At 35.6% G+C, this 19052-nt stretch overlaps 1 protein-coding gene across 2 annotated transcripts in view; it reads right to left on the minus strand.

The window, feature by feature from the left end:
• Positions 1–6188: 6188 nt before the first annotated feature.
• LMBRD2 (LMBR1 domain containing 2) overlaps positions 6189–19052 on the minus strand; it is a 43425-nt gene continuing 30561 nt past the window's right edge. The window contains exons 14-18 of one of the 2 annotated variants that reach the window (XM_059417003.1): positions 18572–18675; positions 17108–17154; positions 15828–15933; positions 12719–12848; positions 6189–11789 (exon numbers count right to left, since the gene is read on the minus strand). In XM_059417003.1, the coding sequence (XP_059272986.1) occupies positions 11729–11789; positions 12719–12848; positions 15828–15933; positions 17108–17154; positions 18572–18675 (448 nt within the window). In that variant the 3' untranslated portion in view covers positions 6189–11728. Of the gene's footprint in view, positions 11814–12718; positions 12849–15827; positions 15934–17107; positions 17155–18571; positions 18676–19052 lie in introns of both variants that reach the window. The other variant, XM_059417002.1, reaches the window with a different exon arrangement.

The raw sequence follows: 19052 nt of genomic DNA on the forward strand, positions 1-19052 counted from the left end.
ATTTGTTCAGGACAAAGAAGAAGATGTAAAGAACTAATGTTGGGGACTAATGTTGTTAAAAGTTCACTTCCAATAGAGAAAATTCTTTCCCTGAGGATAATTTCTAACAATTACTGGGGACAAGAGAGAGGAAGTTGTTTTGTCATTTCAGCAATGCAATGGGCAGGGCAGGCTTCTTCCAAAAGGACAAGATTATGAGGAGAAAATCAATGGGATCAAATGGGCAGTCGATTTAGTAAGTTTGACAGGGTGTTCTGATTAAATCGGAGAGCAGGCAGACAACTACTTTAAGCCAGAGAGGAAGCCAAGGAGGCTTCTTGAATTCAATGATCAGGATAATCTTCCTAATTACATCTGAGGCAATAGCAAAAGTTTCAGTAACTATAAAAAACTAGTCAAGTAAGATGTAACTTATTATTTGACCTAGTCTTTTCATAAATCTTCACCTTTCAGTAATAAATGTTTACCTTCTGTCTTCTATGTGCTATATACTCTAATAGATTCAGTGGATCCAGTAGTGTGCAAGGAAAACATGACCTTTGCCCTGATGGAGCCTACGGTTTGCAAGGAGAAGCAGATATTGAGCAAATCATTACAAGTAAAAAATTATCAGTGTGTTAAGTGTTTCAAAAGAAAGAGCTAGGCATTTGAAAGTGTACAAACTACGTACTTAACTTAGCAATTAGTACCATGATTCTCTCTGTGTGCTACGACCAATTACCCACATACATCAGAGGGGATATATTTTAAAAATTAAGAATTTTTAAAAAAATGTTTAAAGGAGCACTGGCTGACTCAGTTGGTAGAGCATGTGACTCTTGATCTCAGTGCCATGAGTTCAAGCCCCACATTGGGCGTGGAGCTTAGTTAAAAAAAAAAAAAAAAAAAAAAAATTAAGGTAATACATGGAATAGCTTTGAAAAATTCAATTCATCTGGTATAAACTTTTGAAAATTAGCCAATGAAAATATAAACATCAACTTAATATGAGAGAGAAAAGACTTGCAGAAACACACTGCTAGGACTTGGAGGTCACACTCTGAAAGTGTATGTTCCCATCTAGTTGGAAGACGAGAGAACAGAGGGAAGACTTGAAGATTTTTTTGTTTGTTTTTCCAATAGCTTTCATTCTCTGCCCTGTCTCTAACCCCTACATTGCCTGGCACATATTAAGTCCTCAGTAGATCTTTTTAATGAAAAAGAGAAAGCACAAAAGTAAGTGCTAAGTCAGCTGTATAGATAAGCTTAAAGGAAGAAATGAGGTAGATAAAATAGATTTTATGGAGGAGGCAGTATTTAAGAAATGCCTTGACTAGTGAGTCACATCTTTTCTCAGAAATAAGGGAGGAGCAAGGGCATGCTACTTAACAGAGAGCATGATTTTCCTCTCTGTGATTTCATACTTAAGATAAGTACTTTCTTGTCATTTTGAGTTTCAGAGGAGTGGAATTTCCAAGAGTCAGCCTCATGACTTACAGTCTGCAAGGCTGAAAATGAGTCTTAAATAGCCAGATTCCAGTTCCACTGTGAATGAATCTTAATAGCCATCTTGAAGTTCTGCAAAAAGAAATCTTTGTAAGTGACCCCCATCAACAGAAAATTTATGAAAAGAGAAAGGAAGAGAAAGAAGTGAAACTGAGTGACTAACTTTATCCAACAATGAAATGGTGAGCTGTCCATCACTGTCCCTAAGCTGGAGACAATAAAGGCAATCAATTGAGGGCAGTTTCGTAAGGTGAGATTCATCCCAATTTCTAAGAGTAATATCTGCTCATCAGGTTTGGAAGCTGAACAAGCTAGGAATGTTTGCAAGCATACCATCTCCACAGGACTGTCTGGTGTGATCAGTGCAGAGATGAATGAAATTGTTTGATTCATTCATTCATTCATTCATTCACTTACTCACTCATATTTCTCAAAAAATGATTGCTTTATTTTTGTTTTAAAAAAAACCTACTACATCCCAAGCAAGGCTTCCTTTAAAAGGTAATCAGAATTAATCTTGAATTCCTATTTATAGTCTTCTGGAGGAGACCAACTGAAAATTTGGTATTTTTTTTTCTCTTTCTTTTTAAAATCAAAGAGACAGAAGAGAAAAACTAATCAAATATATCACAAACCTAGATTAAAAGAAATGTTAAGGGACCCAATTTTAGTTCTTTCCCTTATTTATAACTCAGAATTTTTTTTCTTTTCTCTCTTTAATAACATCTCTATTGAGTGATAATTCACATATCCTAAATTTATTCTTTAAAAGTATACAGTTTAGTGGGTTTTAGGATATCTGCAGAGTTGTACAGCCAACATTTCCTCACCCCCAAAAGAAACTTCATATCTATTAATAGTCACTCTCATTGTTCTCTTACTATCACTTAGTTCTTTAGACACAGCTGCCTTTAATTCTTTGAATACATTTCTAATCACAGACTTAAAGTGGCTGGATATAAAAATCAATGCCCAGAAGTCAGTTGCATTTCTATATAGCAACAATAAGACAGAAGAAAGAGAAATTAAGGAGTTGATCCTATTTACAATTGTACCCCAAACCATAAGATATCTAGGAATAAATCTAACCGAAGAAGCAAAGGATCTGTACTCAGAAAACTATAGAATACTCATGAAAGAAAGAGGAAGACATGAAGAAATGGAAAAATGTTCGTGCTCATAGATTAGAAGAATAAATATTGTGAAAATGTCTATGCTGTGTAGAGCAATCTACATAGTCAATGCAATCCTTATCAAAATACCATCAACTTTTTCCACAGAACTTGAATAATCCTAAAATTAAATGGAACCAGAAAAGACTCCAAATAGTCAAAGGAATGTTGAAAAAGAAAAGCAAAGCTAGTGGCATCACAATTCCAGACTTCAAGCTCCATTACAAAGCTGTCATCATCAAGACAGTATGGTACTGGCATAAAAACAGACATATAGATCAACGCCAGAATAGAGAACCCAAAAATGGACCTTCAACTCTATGGTCAACTAATCTTTGACATAACAGGAAAGAATATCCAGTGGAAAAAAGGCAGTCTCTTCAACAAATGGTGTTGAAAAAATTGGACAGCCACATGCAGAAGAAAGAAACTGGACATACCTTTACACCACATACAAAAATAGACCCAAAATGGATGAAAGACCTTATTGTGAGACAGGAATCCATCAAAATCCTTGAGATGAACACAGGCAGCAACCTCTTCAACCTCAGCTGCAGCAACTTCTTGCTAGACACGTTTCCAAAGGCAAGGGAAACAAAGGCAAAAATGAACAACTGGGACTTCATCAAGATCAAAAGCTTTTGCACAGCAAAGGAAACAGTTAACAAAACCAAAAGACAACTGACAGAATGTGAGAAGATATTTGCAAATGACAAATAAAGGGCTAGTATCCAAAATCTATAAAGAACTTCTCAAACTCAACACCCAAAGAACAAATAATCCAATCAAGAAATGGGAGAAGACATGAACAGACATTTCTCCAAAGAAGACATACAAACAGCCAACAGATTCATGAAAAAGTGCTCAAAATCACTCAGCATCAGGGAAACACAAATCAAAACTGCAATGAGTTACCACCTCATACCAGTCAGAATGGCTAAAATTAACAAGTCAGGAAATGACAGATGTTGGCGAGGATGCAGAGAAATGGGAACCCTCCTACACTGTTGGCAGGAATGCAAACTGGTGCAGCCACTTTGGAAAACAGTATAGAGGCTCCTCAAAACTTGAAAATAGAGCTACCCTAAGACCCAGAAATTGCACTGCTGGGTATTTACCCCAAAGATACCAATGTAGTGATTTGAAAGGTCACGTGCACCCCAATGTTTATAGCAGCAATGTCCATAGTAGCCAAACTATGGAAAGAGCCCAGATGTCCATAGATGAATTGATAAAGATGTGTTACACACACACACACATACATACATATATATACATAAAGAAGATTCACAACACACACACACACAGAGGATGGCTTGTTACACAGCCATCAAAAAACAAACAAACAAAAAAGAAATCTTGCCACTTGCAACAATGTGGATAGAACTAGAGGGTAATATGCTAAGCGAAATATATCAATCAGAGAAAGACAATTATCATATATGGAATTTAAGACACATACAGAGGATCATAGGGAAAGAAAGGGAAAAAATAAAATAAGACAAAACCAGAGAGGGAGAAAAACCATAAGAGACTCTTAATCTCAGGAAACAAACAGGGTTGCTGGAGGGGAAGAGCGTGGGAGGATGGGTAGACTGGGTGATGGACATTGGTGAGGGTATTTGTTGTGGTGAGAGTGTGTTCAGACTGGTGGAATCACAGACCTGTACCCCTGAAACAAGTAATACCTGATATGTTAATAATAATAATAAAAAAATAACAATAAAGTCTTTGTCTAGTAGAGCCACTATCTGGGCTTCCTCAAAGATCATCTTTGTTGCATAGCTGCAATTAACTCATTTTCATTTAGTTTTTCATGTATATATCCATCATGTTGGATAAATAAATCTATTGTTTATTGAATTGTTTATGGTTGAGGCTATTATGAATAATGTGGCTATGAGCATTCTTATATGTATTCTTGTCCACATAAACACATTCTTGTGATATATTCATTGCTAAGCCCAAAGTCTATTTTTCTACGTTATCTTCTAGAAGTTTTATAGTTTGGTGCTATAGTTTAAGGCTTATGATTCATTTGGAGTTAACTTTTGTAAAAGGTGCAGTGAGCAGTGTCTAGATTTTTTTTTTTCTTTTGGCATGTGGCTGTTCAGTTGTTCAGTTCATTTGTTGAAAAGACTATCCTTTCTCCATTGAGTTGCCTTTGTTCCTTTGTCAAAGATCAATTGACTATATGTGGGTCTATTTCTGGACTTTCTGTTCTGTTTCACTGCTCTGTCTACTCTTTTGTCAATCTCACAATGTTTTGATTACCGTAGTTGTATAGTGAGTTTTGAAGTATAAATTCTCTTTGTTCTTCTCCCTCAATATTGTGTTAACTCTTCCAGGTCTTTGGCTTTGCCATATAAACTTTGGAATATTTGTCAATATCCACAAAATAACTTATTGGAATTTTGATTGGGATTGCATTGACTCTATAGATCAAGTTGCAAACAACTGACATCTTGACAGTGTCAGGACCTTCTGTGAACATGGAATCTCTAGATTTATTTAGTTCTCTAATTTCTTCCATCAGTTTTGTGCTTCTCATACACATTTTATACATATATATGTATATATAGATAGATATATTTATTTTATATATATTGTTACGTTTATACCTAAGTATTTCACTGTTGGAGCTACTAATGTAAATGGCATTGTGTTTTTAATTTCAAATTTCACTTGTCCATTTGTTATATACGAAAGTGATAGACATTTGTATATTAATCTTGTACCCTGCAACCTTAGTATACTTGCATACTCCTTGAGTTTTTTTGGTCAGTTCTTTCAGATTTTCTACATAGACCATCATGTCATCTGCTAACAAAGAGTTTTAATTCATCCTTCTAAATCTGCATCTCTTTTATTTCTTTTTCTTGTCTTAAATTGCATTAGCTAGGACTAATATAAATGGTACTGTGGTGTGTGTGTGTGTGTGTGTGTGTGTGTGTGTGTGTGTGTGTGTGTTTAATTTCAAACTTCCATGGTTGCTTTTGGTATAAAGGAAAGCAACTCTATCTTCTTAGCCTGGCTAGGATTTAACCAATTTTATTGATATTTTCAAGCACGCAGCTTTTGGTTTTGCTGACTTTTATTGTTGTTCTGCTTTAAATGTCATTGATCTCTAATTTTTGCAACAGTTACTTGTTTTAATTATAAACACTGGATAAAGTAATATAGAACCTAAAGTACACACATTTAATTATGTATCTTAAAACATTTTGTTTGGGGTGCCTGGGTGGCTCAGTGGCTTAAAGCCTCTGCCTTCAGCTCAGGTGATGATCCCAGGGTCCTGGGTTCAAGCCCCATATCGAGCTCTCTGTTCAGTGGGGAGCCCGCTTCCCCCCCCCCCCCATGTGTCTGCCTCTCTGCCTACTTGTGATCTCTGTCTGTCAAATAAATAAATAAAATCTTTAAAAAAAATTTTTGCTTCTAATGTCCACTATTTGTAAGGAACAAAGAAAGCCTCAGGGTCCTTAGGCGTTTAATCTCAAAGATGGTATGAAATGAAACACATAATCAGCAAAATTCTTAGGAACTTGTAGAAATGTACTTTATTTCATGCAAAGCCACATAATTTCCTATATTTTAATAGCTAATCAAATAAACATTTCAAAAAATCCATTACATCACAATAAGTTAAAATACTACAAAGCAACTGCAATTCCACAAGTTTATCAAAACCAAACCGAGAGAACATTATGCACAGATAAGGCCAAAGATGCTAACTTACTTATAGGTAGCACTTTGCAGCTTTTTCCTATTTGAAAATGTAGTGAGAATCTGCAGAAAACAAAAGTTAAATCTAAAACCCATTGGTCAGATACGAAAACATTTGTCATTACGTATCAGGTAGTAATGGCTGATTAAAGATAAATTTGGCATCATGCACCAAAGACGAATATAATGAACATGTAGAAAAATTATGATCAGATGCACATTTGAAGACAATCTTCTGTTTCATCTAATCCACTGAATTAGATAAATAACAAGTACTTTATTAATGCAACACAGAAATTGAGCTTTTGGTATACTTCTCTTGGGTACTGACATATATAAAAAGACACTGAAGGGGTGAAGGAATATTTCAAATTCACAATGCACTATTCAATTTTAGAGTATTGCCCTAAGGAAATACAATGTGGGCAGAACTTATCTGAGAATGATTTTTAAACTATTATAAGCACTACAATTAGTTACTACAAAAACATTTTATAGAAATTAAATATCAGAAAGCAACATCAATATTAGAGTTCTTTTTTCAATACTATAATTTATAAATATATATTAGATTACAGTAATTTAAAAGACATGTCCACATGTTCTCTACTTTCTAAAATGAGAAAAATCCTTTTAGGCTGTTTTTAAAGTATGGACAAAAACAAATCCATTGGATTGCTTTTAATAAAATAAATACAAGTCTCTCCCCTACAACTTGGTGTACTAAGTAGGGAAGATGCTAGCCAGCATTCTTTTGAGAAATTCAGCTCTAAATGACTAGGTTGATACGATTTATATCAATAATATTGACTCAAAATGGTGTTGTACAGTCAGAGTAATAAATTGTGATTTTATATATGTCTGCCGTAGTAAACCACTTTTTCTATTCTTTTGCACTAAGTACAGAAAAAAAAAAAACTTTTATAAAATGATTTGAGATCAAGATACTTACTCACCAAAGAAAAGATTTTTGGAGAAAAAAGTTAATTCTCCCCAGGGAGTGTATTAAAAACAAATGTCTTTTAGGTTATCAGAAGAGGAACATGTCAATATTCTTGCTTTATTAACAAATTTAAAAATTAGAGCAAGGCTTCAATTAACATCAACAGACAAATCTTTTGACAATGATAATAAAATTTTAGGAAGACCAGGCTGAGTGTGAGAGGAATTAGAGGTGAGGTCATGTTCCCATTGATGGGGCTGAGGATGGGGCAGGGCTAGTGCCTGCTTTGCTGGGGAAAATGATCACAGGGCCTGGTCTCCAGCAGTTGGGATAGGGGAAGATACAGCTTTGTCTTTAAGCTCTGAGCACGAAAAAGTCCACTAGGAAAAAGAATCCTACATGGATGGAGGGAATTCGTATTTTAGAAGGCCTCCTGTAACCCTCTTGTATTGTTCTAACCTCTCCTAATGAAAACTTTGATAATCATGTAGGTTATTTACAAATTCCTTCTCATAAAACGGTATCTGAAGGTTCTTAATCTTTCTGGTTTTGTTTTGTTTTTAACAATCACTGTTTTTGGAAATCCATTTTTATGCCAAAACCTTACACTGAGAGTAATTCATTTTAATGAAGTGCCCTCTTAAGTAACCTAAAGCCAAGACACTGAGCCAGCATATGTCACATTTACATTCAGATATTGCTTCCTTGTCTAGAAAAATCTGTTTCACTACTTTAGGTGCACTATTGTTATTCAAGCAGTGGAATATGAAATCAGAACTAGTTCCTTTTGAGTGTACTGATCAGCAGAAACAACTGTGTACACACAACAGGAAAAATCTGTCAGCACATTAAAAGTCGTACTGTGAAGAGAGGCTTCAGAAAGGAAGGAAGGTGTAAAAGGAATGAGGAAGGAAGAAAAGAAAGGACAGATAAAACTCTAAATCCATTTATTCCTTAACATTTAGAATTTAATGTAATGTGATCCATTACATTTTGGAGATTCAAGTATGTTAAGATTTTTCAGGGACATGTTTTGCCTCTTTAGTGCAAATATCCTTGTGATTTTCACGCACAGTCCACTCAAATCACAAGTATAAAACTCACATTACTGAACAGTGTGAACTATAATTATGGAGAGTTTACTTTCCTTTAAGATGGTAATCAACACACCATTAAGAACATTCCCTGACCCTATTACAAGATAAAAAATGAGGTTTGTTACTGTACATAAATGAAATTTTTTCATCCATACACTGCAGTATACTTAAAAAACACACACACAAATTAATGTCCTATCCACACTTAATTTCGTTTGGGTACACGACCAGTGTAAATTTAAGAACTGATACTCTAATAAACAGTAGAGCCCAAAATAAATCAATTTGTAGTATTTACTTTTGATGGCATGGATTGTCCAATTTTCTGATCTATTTTTTATAAATGGAAAACCCTTGATTTTCTGATTTAGCTCTTACCACTCTTGTGAAATGAGGACCTCTTGTGTGTTGAAAGTACCCGAAAGCCCTGTATTCAAATGGTAAGAGACCGAATTCTAATAATTAGGCTTATACCTTATTTCTTATTTTAATAATGATGTTTATAAAAAAGCTCCACTGATAAGAACAAGTTATTGATGTAGCAACAAAAGTTAATTAGCAACGTACAGGTGATTAGTAAAATTAACAGATTATTAATAATTACTTTCTGCAATGGTTATTTTTTAATTATTGGCTTACTGAATATCCTTACCTAACAATTATTTAGAAAAATAATTTAGAAAATTTAATCAGAGACCTATTATTACATAAGAAAAACATCAAAAGCAAATTATCAGAAGTAATTCTTTAGGAAATTACTTTGCATTTAAGGTATATGAATTTAGTAGTAATGTTTTACAGTAGATGTCATTATATTTTAATAAGCTTCCCTAAACAGAAAACTTCTGTTCTTACTCCACCGTTTTTTTACACAAGGTGGCTTAAAAATTTTTAATTTCATTCCCCCCACCAACAAACTCTTTTTTTTCATGGGTTAAGCCATTACCTTATGAGCTCAAATTTGCCCAGCCAGGTAACCTTCCTATATGATCATCTATTCTGCTTAAAAAGTTGCACTCTAGACTTAAACAACTAAAAATTATTTTGGAAATAACTCAGAAGTCACAAAAGGAGCTATGTTATTTGTACTACCTACACTTCAATTATTATAACCATAAAAATTTCAATAATAAAGTCAAGTAGTACATTCCCTTACATTGTCCTATCAGTTTATTTTAGGGCATTATAAGTTATAAAAGTGACTGGATAATCTCTTTTTCTGCTTCTATTTCTTCTACAGCATCTGGGTTTCATGACAAAACCTGATAAGAAACAACATTATACTTAAGGAAAATATTCTAAGTTAAACCCCAAGACCAAATACACAACAATATACTCTTTTCAAAGGATTTTTGATTAATCAGTCCAAAAACAGTTTTTGCTTTGGGGACTTAAAGGCTTCTCTGTAATTATAAGAAACTGAACCCCTCTCTGGGCTGATCATTTCTCCATCCACCACCTTCAAGTGCTACCAGGAAAAGTAGCACAGGTGACTGTTTTTTGTTGTTTGTTTGCTTGTTTTTTAAACTCTGGCCTATCAACATCAACTCAATGCCCTCACAATAGTTTTGTGAGGTAGATCAGTAGGTAAATAGCAAGTATCATCTTCATTTCACGAATGAAGAAACTGAGGCACTGAGAGGTTACATAATTTGCCGGAGATATTCAATGGTCAATCATAAAATTACAAAGAGTACCAAATGATTTCTGCGTCTGGCCTACAGTTCTCTAACCACACGTTAGAGTGAAAGGCTGTGTGTATGTGCTCAAATGGGCAGCCTGTATAACCTTTGACAGACAATAAAGTCTATCCATTTATTATTATTTTAAAGGGGATCTAACCTCAAAGATCATAAAACTGAACAAAATCAGCTATTTAGGATGATGCACCATTCCTTTCGGTATCTGCATAGAACTGTCTCTTAAAAATGTGCGTGATAATACTAAGTAAAAAGCAAAATAAAAAATTTGAAATTATGATTCAAGGGAAGATTGACTTCAAGAAACATACAATCATATTGTTAGGGTAACCAGATAATTCATTTTCAAACTGGGACACTTCAGAGTGGAAGCCAGCACTAGTAAAAGTTACACAGAAGAGCAGGTTAAGCTAATCTGAGACTGTTGGGACAAACTCACCGAGAGTCACCACGGGATGAATCCACAGCGGGGATTCTCTGAGCTGCAAACATTTTGGGGACATAAAAAACTCTCTGCAATCATGCTGTGCTCAACTGTGCAGTATTCACTGTGCAATAAAACACTGATGATTTAACATATACCCAACTTTGGTTTCAACACAAAAGTTTAAAAAAAACCATTTTAAAATCATAAGCATGTTTAACAAAATTATTACACATAAACCACAATTTGAGTGTTAACAGTAACAGTAAGTGGATTCACATTTTACCTTTAAATAACCAAATGTTATTTGCCACAAAGCATCAACAGTCACCTTTAAAAATCAGAGAATTTCATGGGGACTCTTTGGCTGCTTAAAAAAAAAAAAAAAAAGGCATTATTTACCATTAATGCTTTGGATTCTCTTTGAGTGGAATGATCAATACTTAAATCAATATACTGAATGATAAAGGTGAACATTTCTCCCTGAAATGAAAATTTTTACAAAGCAATACCAAAAGCGTAAAGCAATTTCCAGCTACTAGCCAAGACTGAAAGAATAACACATCACCCGATTATAGTACACATGCCAAAGATACTAACGTTATCACTTGAAGTATAATCTTAATTATACATGCAAAAACCGCACTAATTTGCATACAGAGTTGAAAAAGAGCTTTCTACATTCAGTTATGTCTGGTAAGTAAGCCTTGTTTTAAGACATGGGTTCTGTAAATACCATCGTTATTTGAGGTCTCCATCTCTTGGCGAAATACAGAATTAACATATTGTTTAGAAAGAGCAAAAATGTAAATCACAAAAATAAAACTGTATGATGTTATTTTGGCTTTCTTGGATCTGTAAAACAACCTTCCTGAAAAAAATTAACCTCAAACAAACCAAACTACATGTTCTCAATCTATACTGATCTTTCTCATGAACTGAGTCCTTCCACTACACTCTAACTTCTAAGGCAGACGCTTCAGGAATCGTGTATAATAAAAATGATGACACTCTATTCGATGGCCAATAAACTATTATTACTAAGATGTGAGTAACTTCCAGTGCCTTTTTTGTCCTGACACTTTTTACTAAGAGTACATATAAATTCTAGGGCATACATATGTTCGTAAAGACTGGATTGATGTGTTGATCTTGGTCAGTTGTTCCAAAAATTCTCTCCGACTTTACACATCATCAAATATTCCGGTTCGAGACATGGAAAGGTATCGTCCCCCAGGCTGATACCTGAAAGGTGGATAAAGAAATGATCTGAGGTGTCAAAAATAACAAAGGAGGAGAGAAAAACAAGGACACATTAAAAGGAAGTGGCTACATAATTTGTAAGCATAATTTGTAACATCTATTCAGTAGCTGGAAGTGGAAACTTACAAAGATATTATCCCAAGGGGACTTACTTAACTATAAATTAATCAATAGCTTTTTTAGAGCCTAGAAGACACGTATGACAGGGAGAGAGATAAAAAGAAAGGGACAGGGAGATGCAAACACATCATGGAACTGAAGATTTCATAATCACTCTTAATTGTTCAACAGAAATAGAATGTTCTAGGGTTTTTGCTGTTTACAGAAAATACTGCAGAGATTTCATCATGCATTTGATATTTCGTTTTTGCTTAATTATTTTCACAGAGCACAGTGGCTAAAAGCACAGACTCTACCGCCAGAGTCCTGGGGTTTGAATGCCTGACTTTACCATTTGCAAGCTGTGTTACTCTGGGTAAGTTATTAAGCCTCTCTGGATTCAAATCTGATTGGATTTACAACCATAAAATATAGTATTGTTAGTGATGTGCTTAGAATAGTGTCTGACACCCAGTCACGGCTATGCAGCTATTGCTAAATATGATAAATTTCATAAATGGGTTCATTAGAAACAGGCATATAAACATTGTTAAGATCCTTACTATCAATTTCAATTTTTCTTATTTAGAATACCACTAGTAGTTTATGGAGATAGCAATTTCAATTATCACCATAGGATGATATAATTTTTGAAATATAAAAGCATCAGCAGATATAAAAAGTTACCAAAGTTGATTAATATGGTTAATATTAGCAATAAAAATGAATATTTTCCTTATGTTTATCTCATCAAGTTGTATGCTAGTAAAATTTCAGAATGCTGGAGCCAAAATGCCCCAGCCAGAGCTTACCTTTCTGCTTTAGATTCAAGAGGATCATCAGTAAATGTTTCTGCATTAAAATCCAAAGGTTCTACATCTTGGAGGAGTTCTATTCGGTCTCTTTCAGTCCTATTATTGGCCCTGGTATATTTGGATGTTGCTGTGAATGGAGGAGAAAATGTATATCTACTTTTCTATTGTCTTTATGGGTCAGTCTATGGACTCATGAAAAAAAGTCAAGATTATAAACAATCTGAATTTTAATTGTGAAGACAACAATAAGAAAAGATAACTACTTGATTCCTTTAAAATCAGATTAAAATGAAAAATAGTATGATAGGAAATAACACAGAAAAGTTTCTCCCTTGTAGCTAGTCTAAGCTCAGAAGCAGGTACAACGTAAAGATTCAATTATTATGAATCAGAATCAACATTTAACATATAAATTATTTCATTCTCAAGTTTCAACTGGTTTCATGGTGAATCCAGTCCTGTATCTCAGCTCTCGGCTAGAATTTCTTTAACATGTACTCAACTCAAGCTCTTCAAGAAAGGCCTGAGTCTTCTTCCCAGGAAACAAGAGTTTAGGCAAGCTAAGTCCAACAGAAATAAAATGCAAACACAATATTTACTTATAAATTTTCTAGTAGCTACATGAAAAAAATAAAAGGGAACAGGTGAAATTAATTTTAACAGACTTAATTTAGTTCAATATATCCAATACATTATCATTTCAACATGGGGCACCAGCCTCATTGTAATTGCTCAATGGCCACCTGTAGGTAATACCGATCATCCTTGTCAGTACAGATCTACTGAATTCTCCATTCTCTCTATGTGGATGGGCTGGGTTTTCTTCATAAACAAACCAAATTTTCAGGAAGTTCTTCTGAGCAGTCCAATAGCTTCAAAAGAACTTCGTGATATAGCTCTTTTTGAAAACTTGAGACAAGCCAATTCAATTCTTACACTTTCGTCATCTTGGACTCTGACCTTCATCTCTTCTCTCATTCATTCAGCAAATATTGGTTGCCTCCCACATTCCAGGTTCTCTTCAAGTCAGCATCCTAAGGCATTGTGTTTCCTTTTCTCTTGAAGATTCTCCCACACTCCCACATCTTCCTACCATGTTAACCTCTACTTAAACTTCCAAATCTTTGTAGAGTCTCCTTTTTTCCTAGTTTTTTTTTTTTTCCCAAAGATCTTATTCATTTATTTGACAGAGATCACAAGTAGGCAGAGAGGCAGGCAGAGAGAGAGGGGGAAGCAGTTTCTCCGCTGAGCAGAGAGCCCAATGCGGGGCCTGATCCCAGTACCCTAGGATCAATGATCCAAGCCAAAGGCAGAGGCCTTAACACATTGAGCCACCCAGGTGCCCCCCCTCCTTTTTAAGATGTTATCTGAAAGAGAGAGAAAGAGAGGGAGAAGCAGGCTCCCCACCGAGCAGGGAGCCCGACACAGGCCTCGATCCCAAGGCCCCGGGATCATGACCTAAGTGGAAGGCAGACGCTTAACTGGCTGAGCCATAAGGCGCCCCTCTTCCCTCGTTTTAACTAAACCTTTAGCTCTCTCCCATGTCTTCTACCCTAAATCTCATTCAAACACATCCTTTCCTCCTCATCTCCAGGATCGCTGGTTATCTTGGGCCCTCATTTCCTTTTTTTTTTTTTTTAAGATTTTATTTATTTATTTGACAGAAAGATAGAGAAAGCACAAGTAAGCAGAGTGGCAGGCAGAGAGAGAGAGAGAAGCAGGCTCTCAGATGAGCAGGGAGCCCAATGCAGGGCTTGATCCCAGGACACTGGAATCCTGACCTGAGTCGAAGGCAGCCAACTGGGCCATCCAGGCGCCCCAGGCCTTACTTATAGATCGCATTACCAAAACAGACATTAAATTGATTCCTTTGTCTCACTTCCCTGGAAATCATGCTTGATGTTCAAATTCACCTTCTGAAACCAAAGATCTGAGCATGCTCCTTTCCCGAATGAAATCTTAACTTGATTTGAAAGGCTTCACTCTGAGCACGGTAATAGCTACTGCCCAGCTGTCCCTGCAGCTTCCCCCTCATCAGGCCCCACATACTAAATTTAGGATCTTGTGACAGAAACAAACCTGCATTCTCCCCAAGGTTCTCTTAAGTCACTCATTCATCTTTCTGCCTAAAACCCCTTCACCCGGCAAAGTACCATTCACTCCCAAATGCTGAGTTAGTATTACTCTATCACAAAAATCCTTTCCCTATAAAGAACTCTTTTTCGGGGCACCCGGGTGGCTCAGTTGGTTGGACGACTGCCTTCGGCTGAGGTCATGATCCTGGAGTCCCAGGATCGAGTCCCGCATCGGGCTCCCAGCTCCATGGGGAGTCTGCTTCTCCCTCTGACCTTCTCCTCGCTCATGCTCTCTCTCACTGTCTTTCTCTCAAATAAATAAAGAAAATCTTAAAAAAAAATAAAAATAAAAATAAAGAACTCTTTTTCTATTCCCTCGGTTGAGTTCCCTCAGCATTGGGAGTGTACCCTTCTACTCTCTCAGCATTCCTGCATCTCCCCCAAAGTCAAACCTCCTTTGCCATCTACTCTGGGCAGAGTCATGGGCAAAAACAGGTTTCTTACCACCTTCCCAGGGGCAGATGGCAGGGTCAAGGGATATGGGGGGGGGGTATCTTAACCCACTGGCAAATGTCTTCTACTTGGTTATCAGTCCCTCACAAAATTAATTGGCATCCCAAGGACAGGAAATTTATCTTCGCTATATCCCTTATACCTGGGAAAGTATCTGACATAAGGGTCAGTCAGAAAATGCTTAAAAAATGACTGAATCGCCTACATCTACTACCAGAAAAGTAAAGAACAACAACTAGATAAATCGTAGAAATCAACACCTGCCTACAACATGCCTGGGATAAGTACTGGTATTATTTAGGGTCGTAAGATTACAACTATTCATGCGTTGTCCCAATTCTCCATATCTTATCAGAAATGCATACTTGAGTTTCCCTTTCCTTCTATACACTGAGGGATGAAAAAGGAAAGACCATGCAGAACCACCTCTACAGCTCTGCATGGATGCCTTCTCAGTCTCTATGCAAGCAAGTATTAGGAAAACAACTTCTAAGGGAACTAGAAAAGAAATGACTTACATCGGGTGGTACTAAGATCTGAAAGGCTTGACTCTTTTGGGTCAACATGAACATTTCTGTTTCTGGTAGAATCTTCTCTACTGTGTCCATAACGTTCTTTCCACTCCTAAGACAGAAATGCAAATAAATATGTAACAGAGGAACTCACAGGCAGAAAGTAATTCATCAGTGTCAACAGACCATAGACCAATTTTATCAGAAATTCACCAGATAATCAATATGATTAGCACAGTACTATGAAAATTTTCAAAAATAATTTTTGTCTCCGAACTTTTTTCCAAATGAAAATTTATAGACATGTTTGCTAGCTATAATTCACCTCTTTAGTTCTTCTGTTTAAAATGTCAAAACAACATGACAGCTACAACTGGCTTACCTTGACCACGTAAAAGTTATGCGAATTAATAATTTATGAGATAACAAAATTCTCTCCAATATAAATAAACTACAAATATCAGAGACTTGAAAAATCACTTTCAAAAGCAAAAATTAAAGTTGTGTAAAAACATGGTTAGATAGGTATAATCAAACCATATGAAGTGGGATGCTACTCAGTCAATTCTTACAACTGAAAGGAATCTTAGAGGGCACCTTGTTCAACCTCTCCTGCCATGTAGGGTTTCATTCTAAAACAGCCATGCCATTGGCTCTCTTATTAGATGACATGGAAGTTTCTATTGCAAGCAGCCCATCACAGTTCTGATAAACTGAGGAAGATAGAAATTTTCACCGAGAGGTGAAATCTATCTCCAGTAACTTCCACTCTCTGGTTCTAATTATGTCTTCTGAAATAAAGAACAAAGCTCCTTTTTACACTAACATATATGAAGACAACTATCATGTCTCCTTCTCTGAGTCTTCATTTCTCCAGTATAGATATACCCCAGTGTTGAAAATTTGTAGTAACTGTTGACTAAATTTTTCTAATTTTCTGCCTTTTCACTCTCTAGGAGGAAAGGACTGAAGAAAAATTGAAGAGGAATACAATTAATGTCATATGACCAAAAAAGTGTAACAATTTCAAAGCAATCAAAATGACTTTAATAGCAAGATTGCATGAATTTATTAATTCTCTTATTAAGTATTCACACAGCACTGACCTTAGGCAAGAAACTGCTAGATGATGGACACAAAGTAATTTAATACTAATGACTTTTTAGAACAGGTCAACACTGTTCCCACTGTTCTTTGGTCTTTAGCCAATTCTAAATGAGTAAAATTCTTATAATTACTTCACATTAGTCTTTAGGTTACAGCAAATTAACAAGTACTATACTTACTCTTCTTCGATTTTCACCTTCTTCTTGCCTTTGCCTTTTTCTCTTCTCTAGAGAGAGAAAAGTGATCTCAAATTTGGTATAACATGGTTTAATTAATTATGGAGTAACTGCAGTAAAGATATAGGCTATGATCAATTTCCTTTAAATTACTACAAAGTCAAAAGTAATAGGTTATTGTTGGAAAGGACCTTAGAGGTGAACTAATCCACAGAGAATACCTCCCATATTTTTGTTGGAGATGACCTTTAGGCCTTGTCTAACAATTTTAGTGAGGAAAAAGTTATTCCTCATGGTGATCTCAAATTCTGGATAACTTATTTTTCTTCGCCTTACCTTCAAAATGAAGTTGAGACTTCTTTCTGCATAAAAGTCCTTTCCCTTATTCTCTTCAGGCTACAAACTCAGTTTTGTTTTTGGGGGGGGGTTGTTTGTTTTTGTTTTTATTTTTGCATAAGATACATTCTACGACTGCATAGTTCTGGCTGTCCTTCTCTAAATACCTTCTAACTTATAAGTTCTACTCTTGAAATCTTACCCAGGACTGAATATGATACTTCAGATGAGATCTAATTAATGTTAAAGGCAGTAGAACCATTATATCAACTAGACCACACCTTTCTAGGAGAGAATTTGAAGGATACAACAGCTTCTATTGAAGCTACAACATATTTTGGCTTACATTTAACTAATGATCACACAAAAGCTCCAGACCTACGTAGGGGAATGTCTAGGAACCAATGTCCCCACACTTGAGTTTTGTTTTCTTTTTTCCCTGCCATCACTCAAACACCAGGAATTTTGATACATTCAGGGATTTTGATACAATCAGGATTAGATTCTAGTGGAGGGCCATGTATTCTAACAGGATGTTAATGTTCCTCACATTCTCAAACCCAGCCTTGGCCTGAATGATTTCCTGTGCAGTATCAAACCGATAATTCTTTCAACTCATGAATTTTATAGTTGTACTGAGCCTGGCAAAGCTCTTTCCACAAAAACACCAAAATGACTCCAATGCCATCCAAGAGCATTATTTAGTTAAGGATAGACTAAATTTCTGCTGCAGTATTTCTTAAAGAAGGCTGAAACCCCCATTTGTTTTCAAATTATTTTTGCTATGAAGATTGTACATAGATTTTTAGCTAAAAAGCATTAATTTCTCTTTCTTTTAATATTTTTATTTATTTGACAGAGAGAGAGCATGCACCCAAGCAGGGGGAGCAACTGAGGGAGAGAGAGAAGCAGGCTTTCCATTGAACAGGGAGCCTGATATGGGGCTCCATCCCAGAACCCTGGGATCATGACCTGAGCCAAAGGCAGATGCTTAACCAACTGAGCCGCCCAAATGCCCCCCAAAACATTAATTTCTTAAGAGAGATTAAAAATTACAAATTATACAAACACTAATGTTGTATTTTGAGTCTTAGTGCTTTCCTTTCATTAATTTTAAAAGACAAATCTTACCTCGTCTGATTAATTCTTTTCCTTCATCAACCAAGTCTGATGTCATATCATTATCTCCCATGAACTGCTGGAAACCAAGTAGATTCAAACAACGGGTTCCCAAACTAATAAAAGTAGATTTTTTAAAAGACATGCATTATTTCTCATTGTAAATGTTTAGATAAAACATTCTTTAGTACTGTCACCCCAAAGAAGCCTATATTTTATTATTAGTTATCATAGCAAGTTACATAGTTATTCTTGTCTTTCTTCAAGAAGGACTTACTTCTCTTTCTAACTTTATATAGCAGGTACTTCCCTGACATGGTGTGCACCATACCCAGATTTCTTCCAAAAATAAACTGATTTGGGCCATTAGTATACCTTCAGAAAATTATTACACAATACAAAACAATGGCTATAATACAAATGCAATGGATTCTTCTCTTATATTCGAACAATTTTAATGCTGAAAATACACAGACAACCAGTATTCCCAAGT

Source organism: Mustela nigripes, chromosome 12 (assembly GCF_022355385.1).
Source record: "Mustela nigripes isolate SB6536 chromosome 12, MUSNIG.SB6536, whole genome shotgun sequence".
NCBI classification, from domain to species: Eukaryota; Metazoa; Chordata; class Mammalia; order Carnivora; family Mustelidae; genus Mustela; species Mustela nigripes.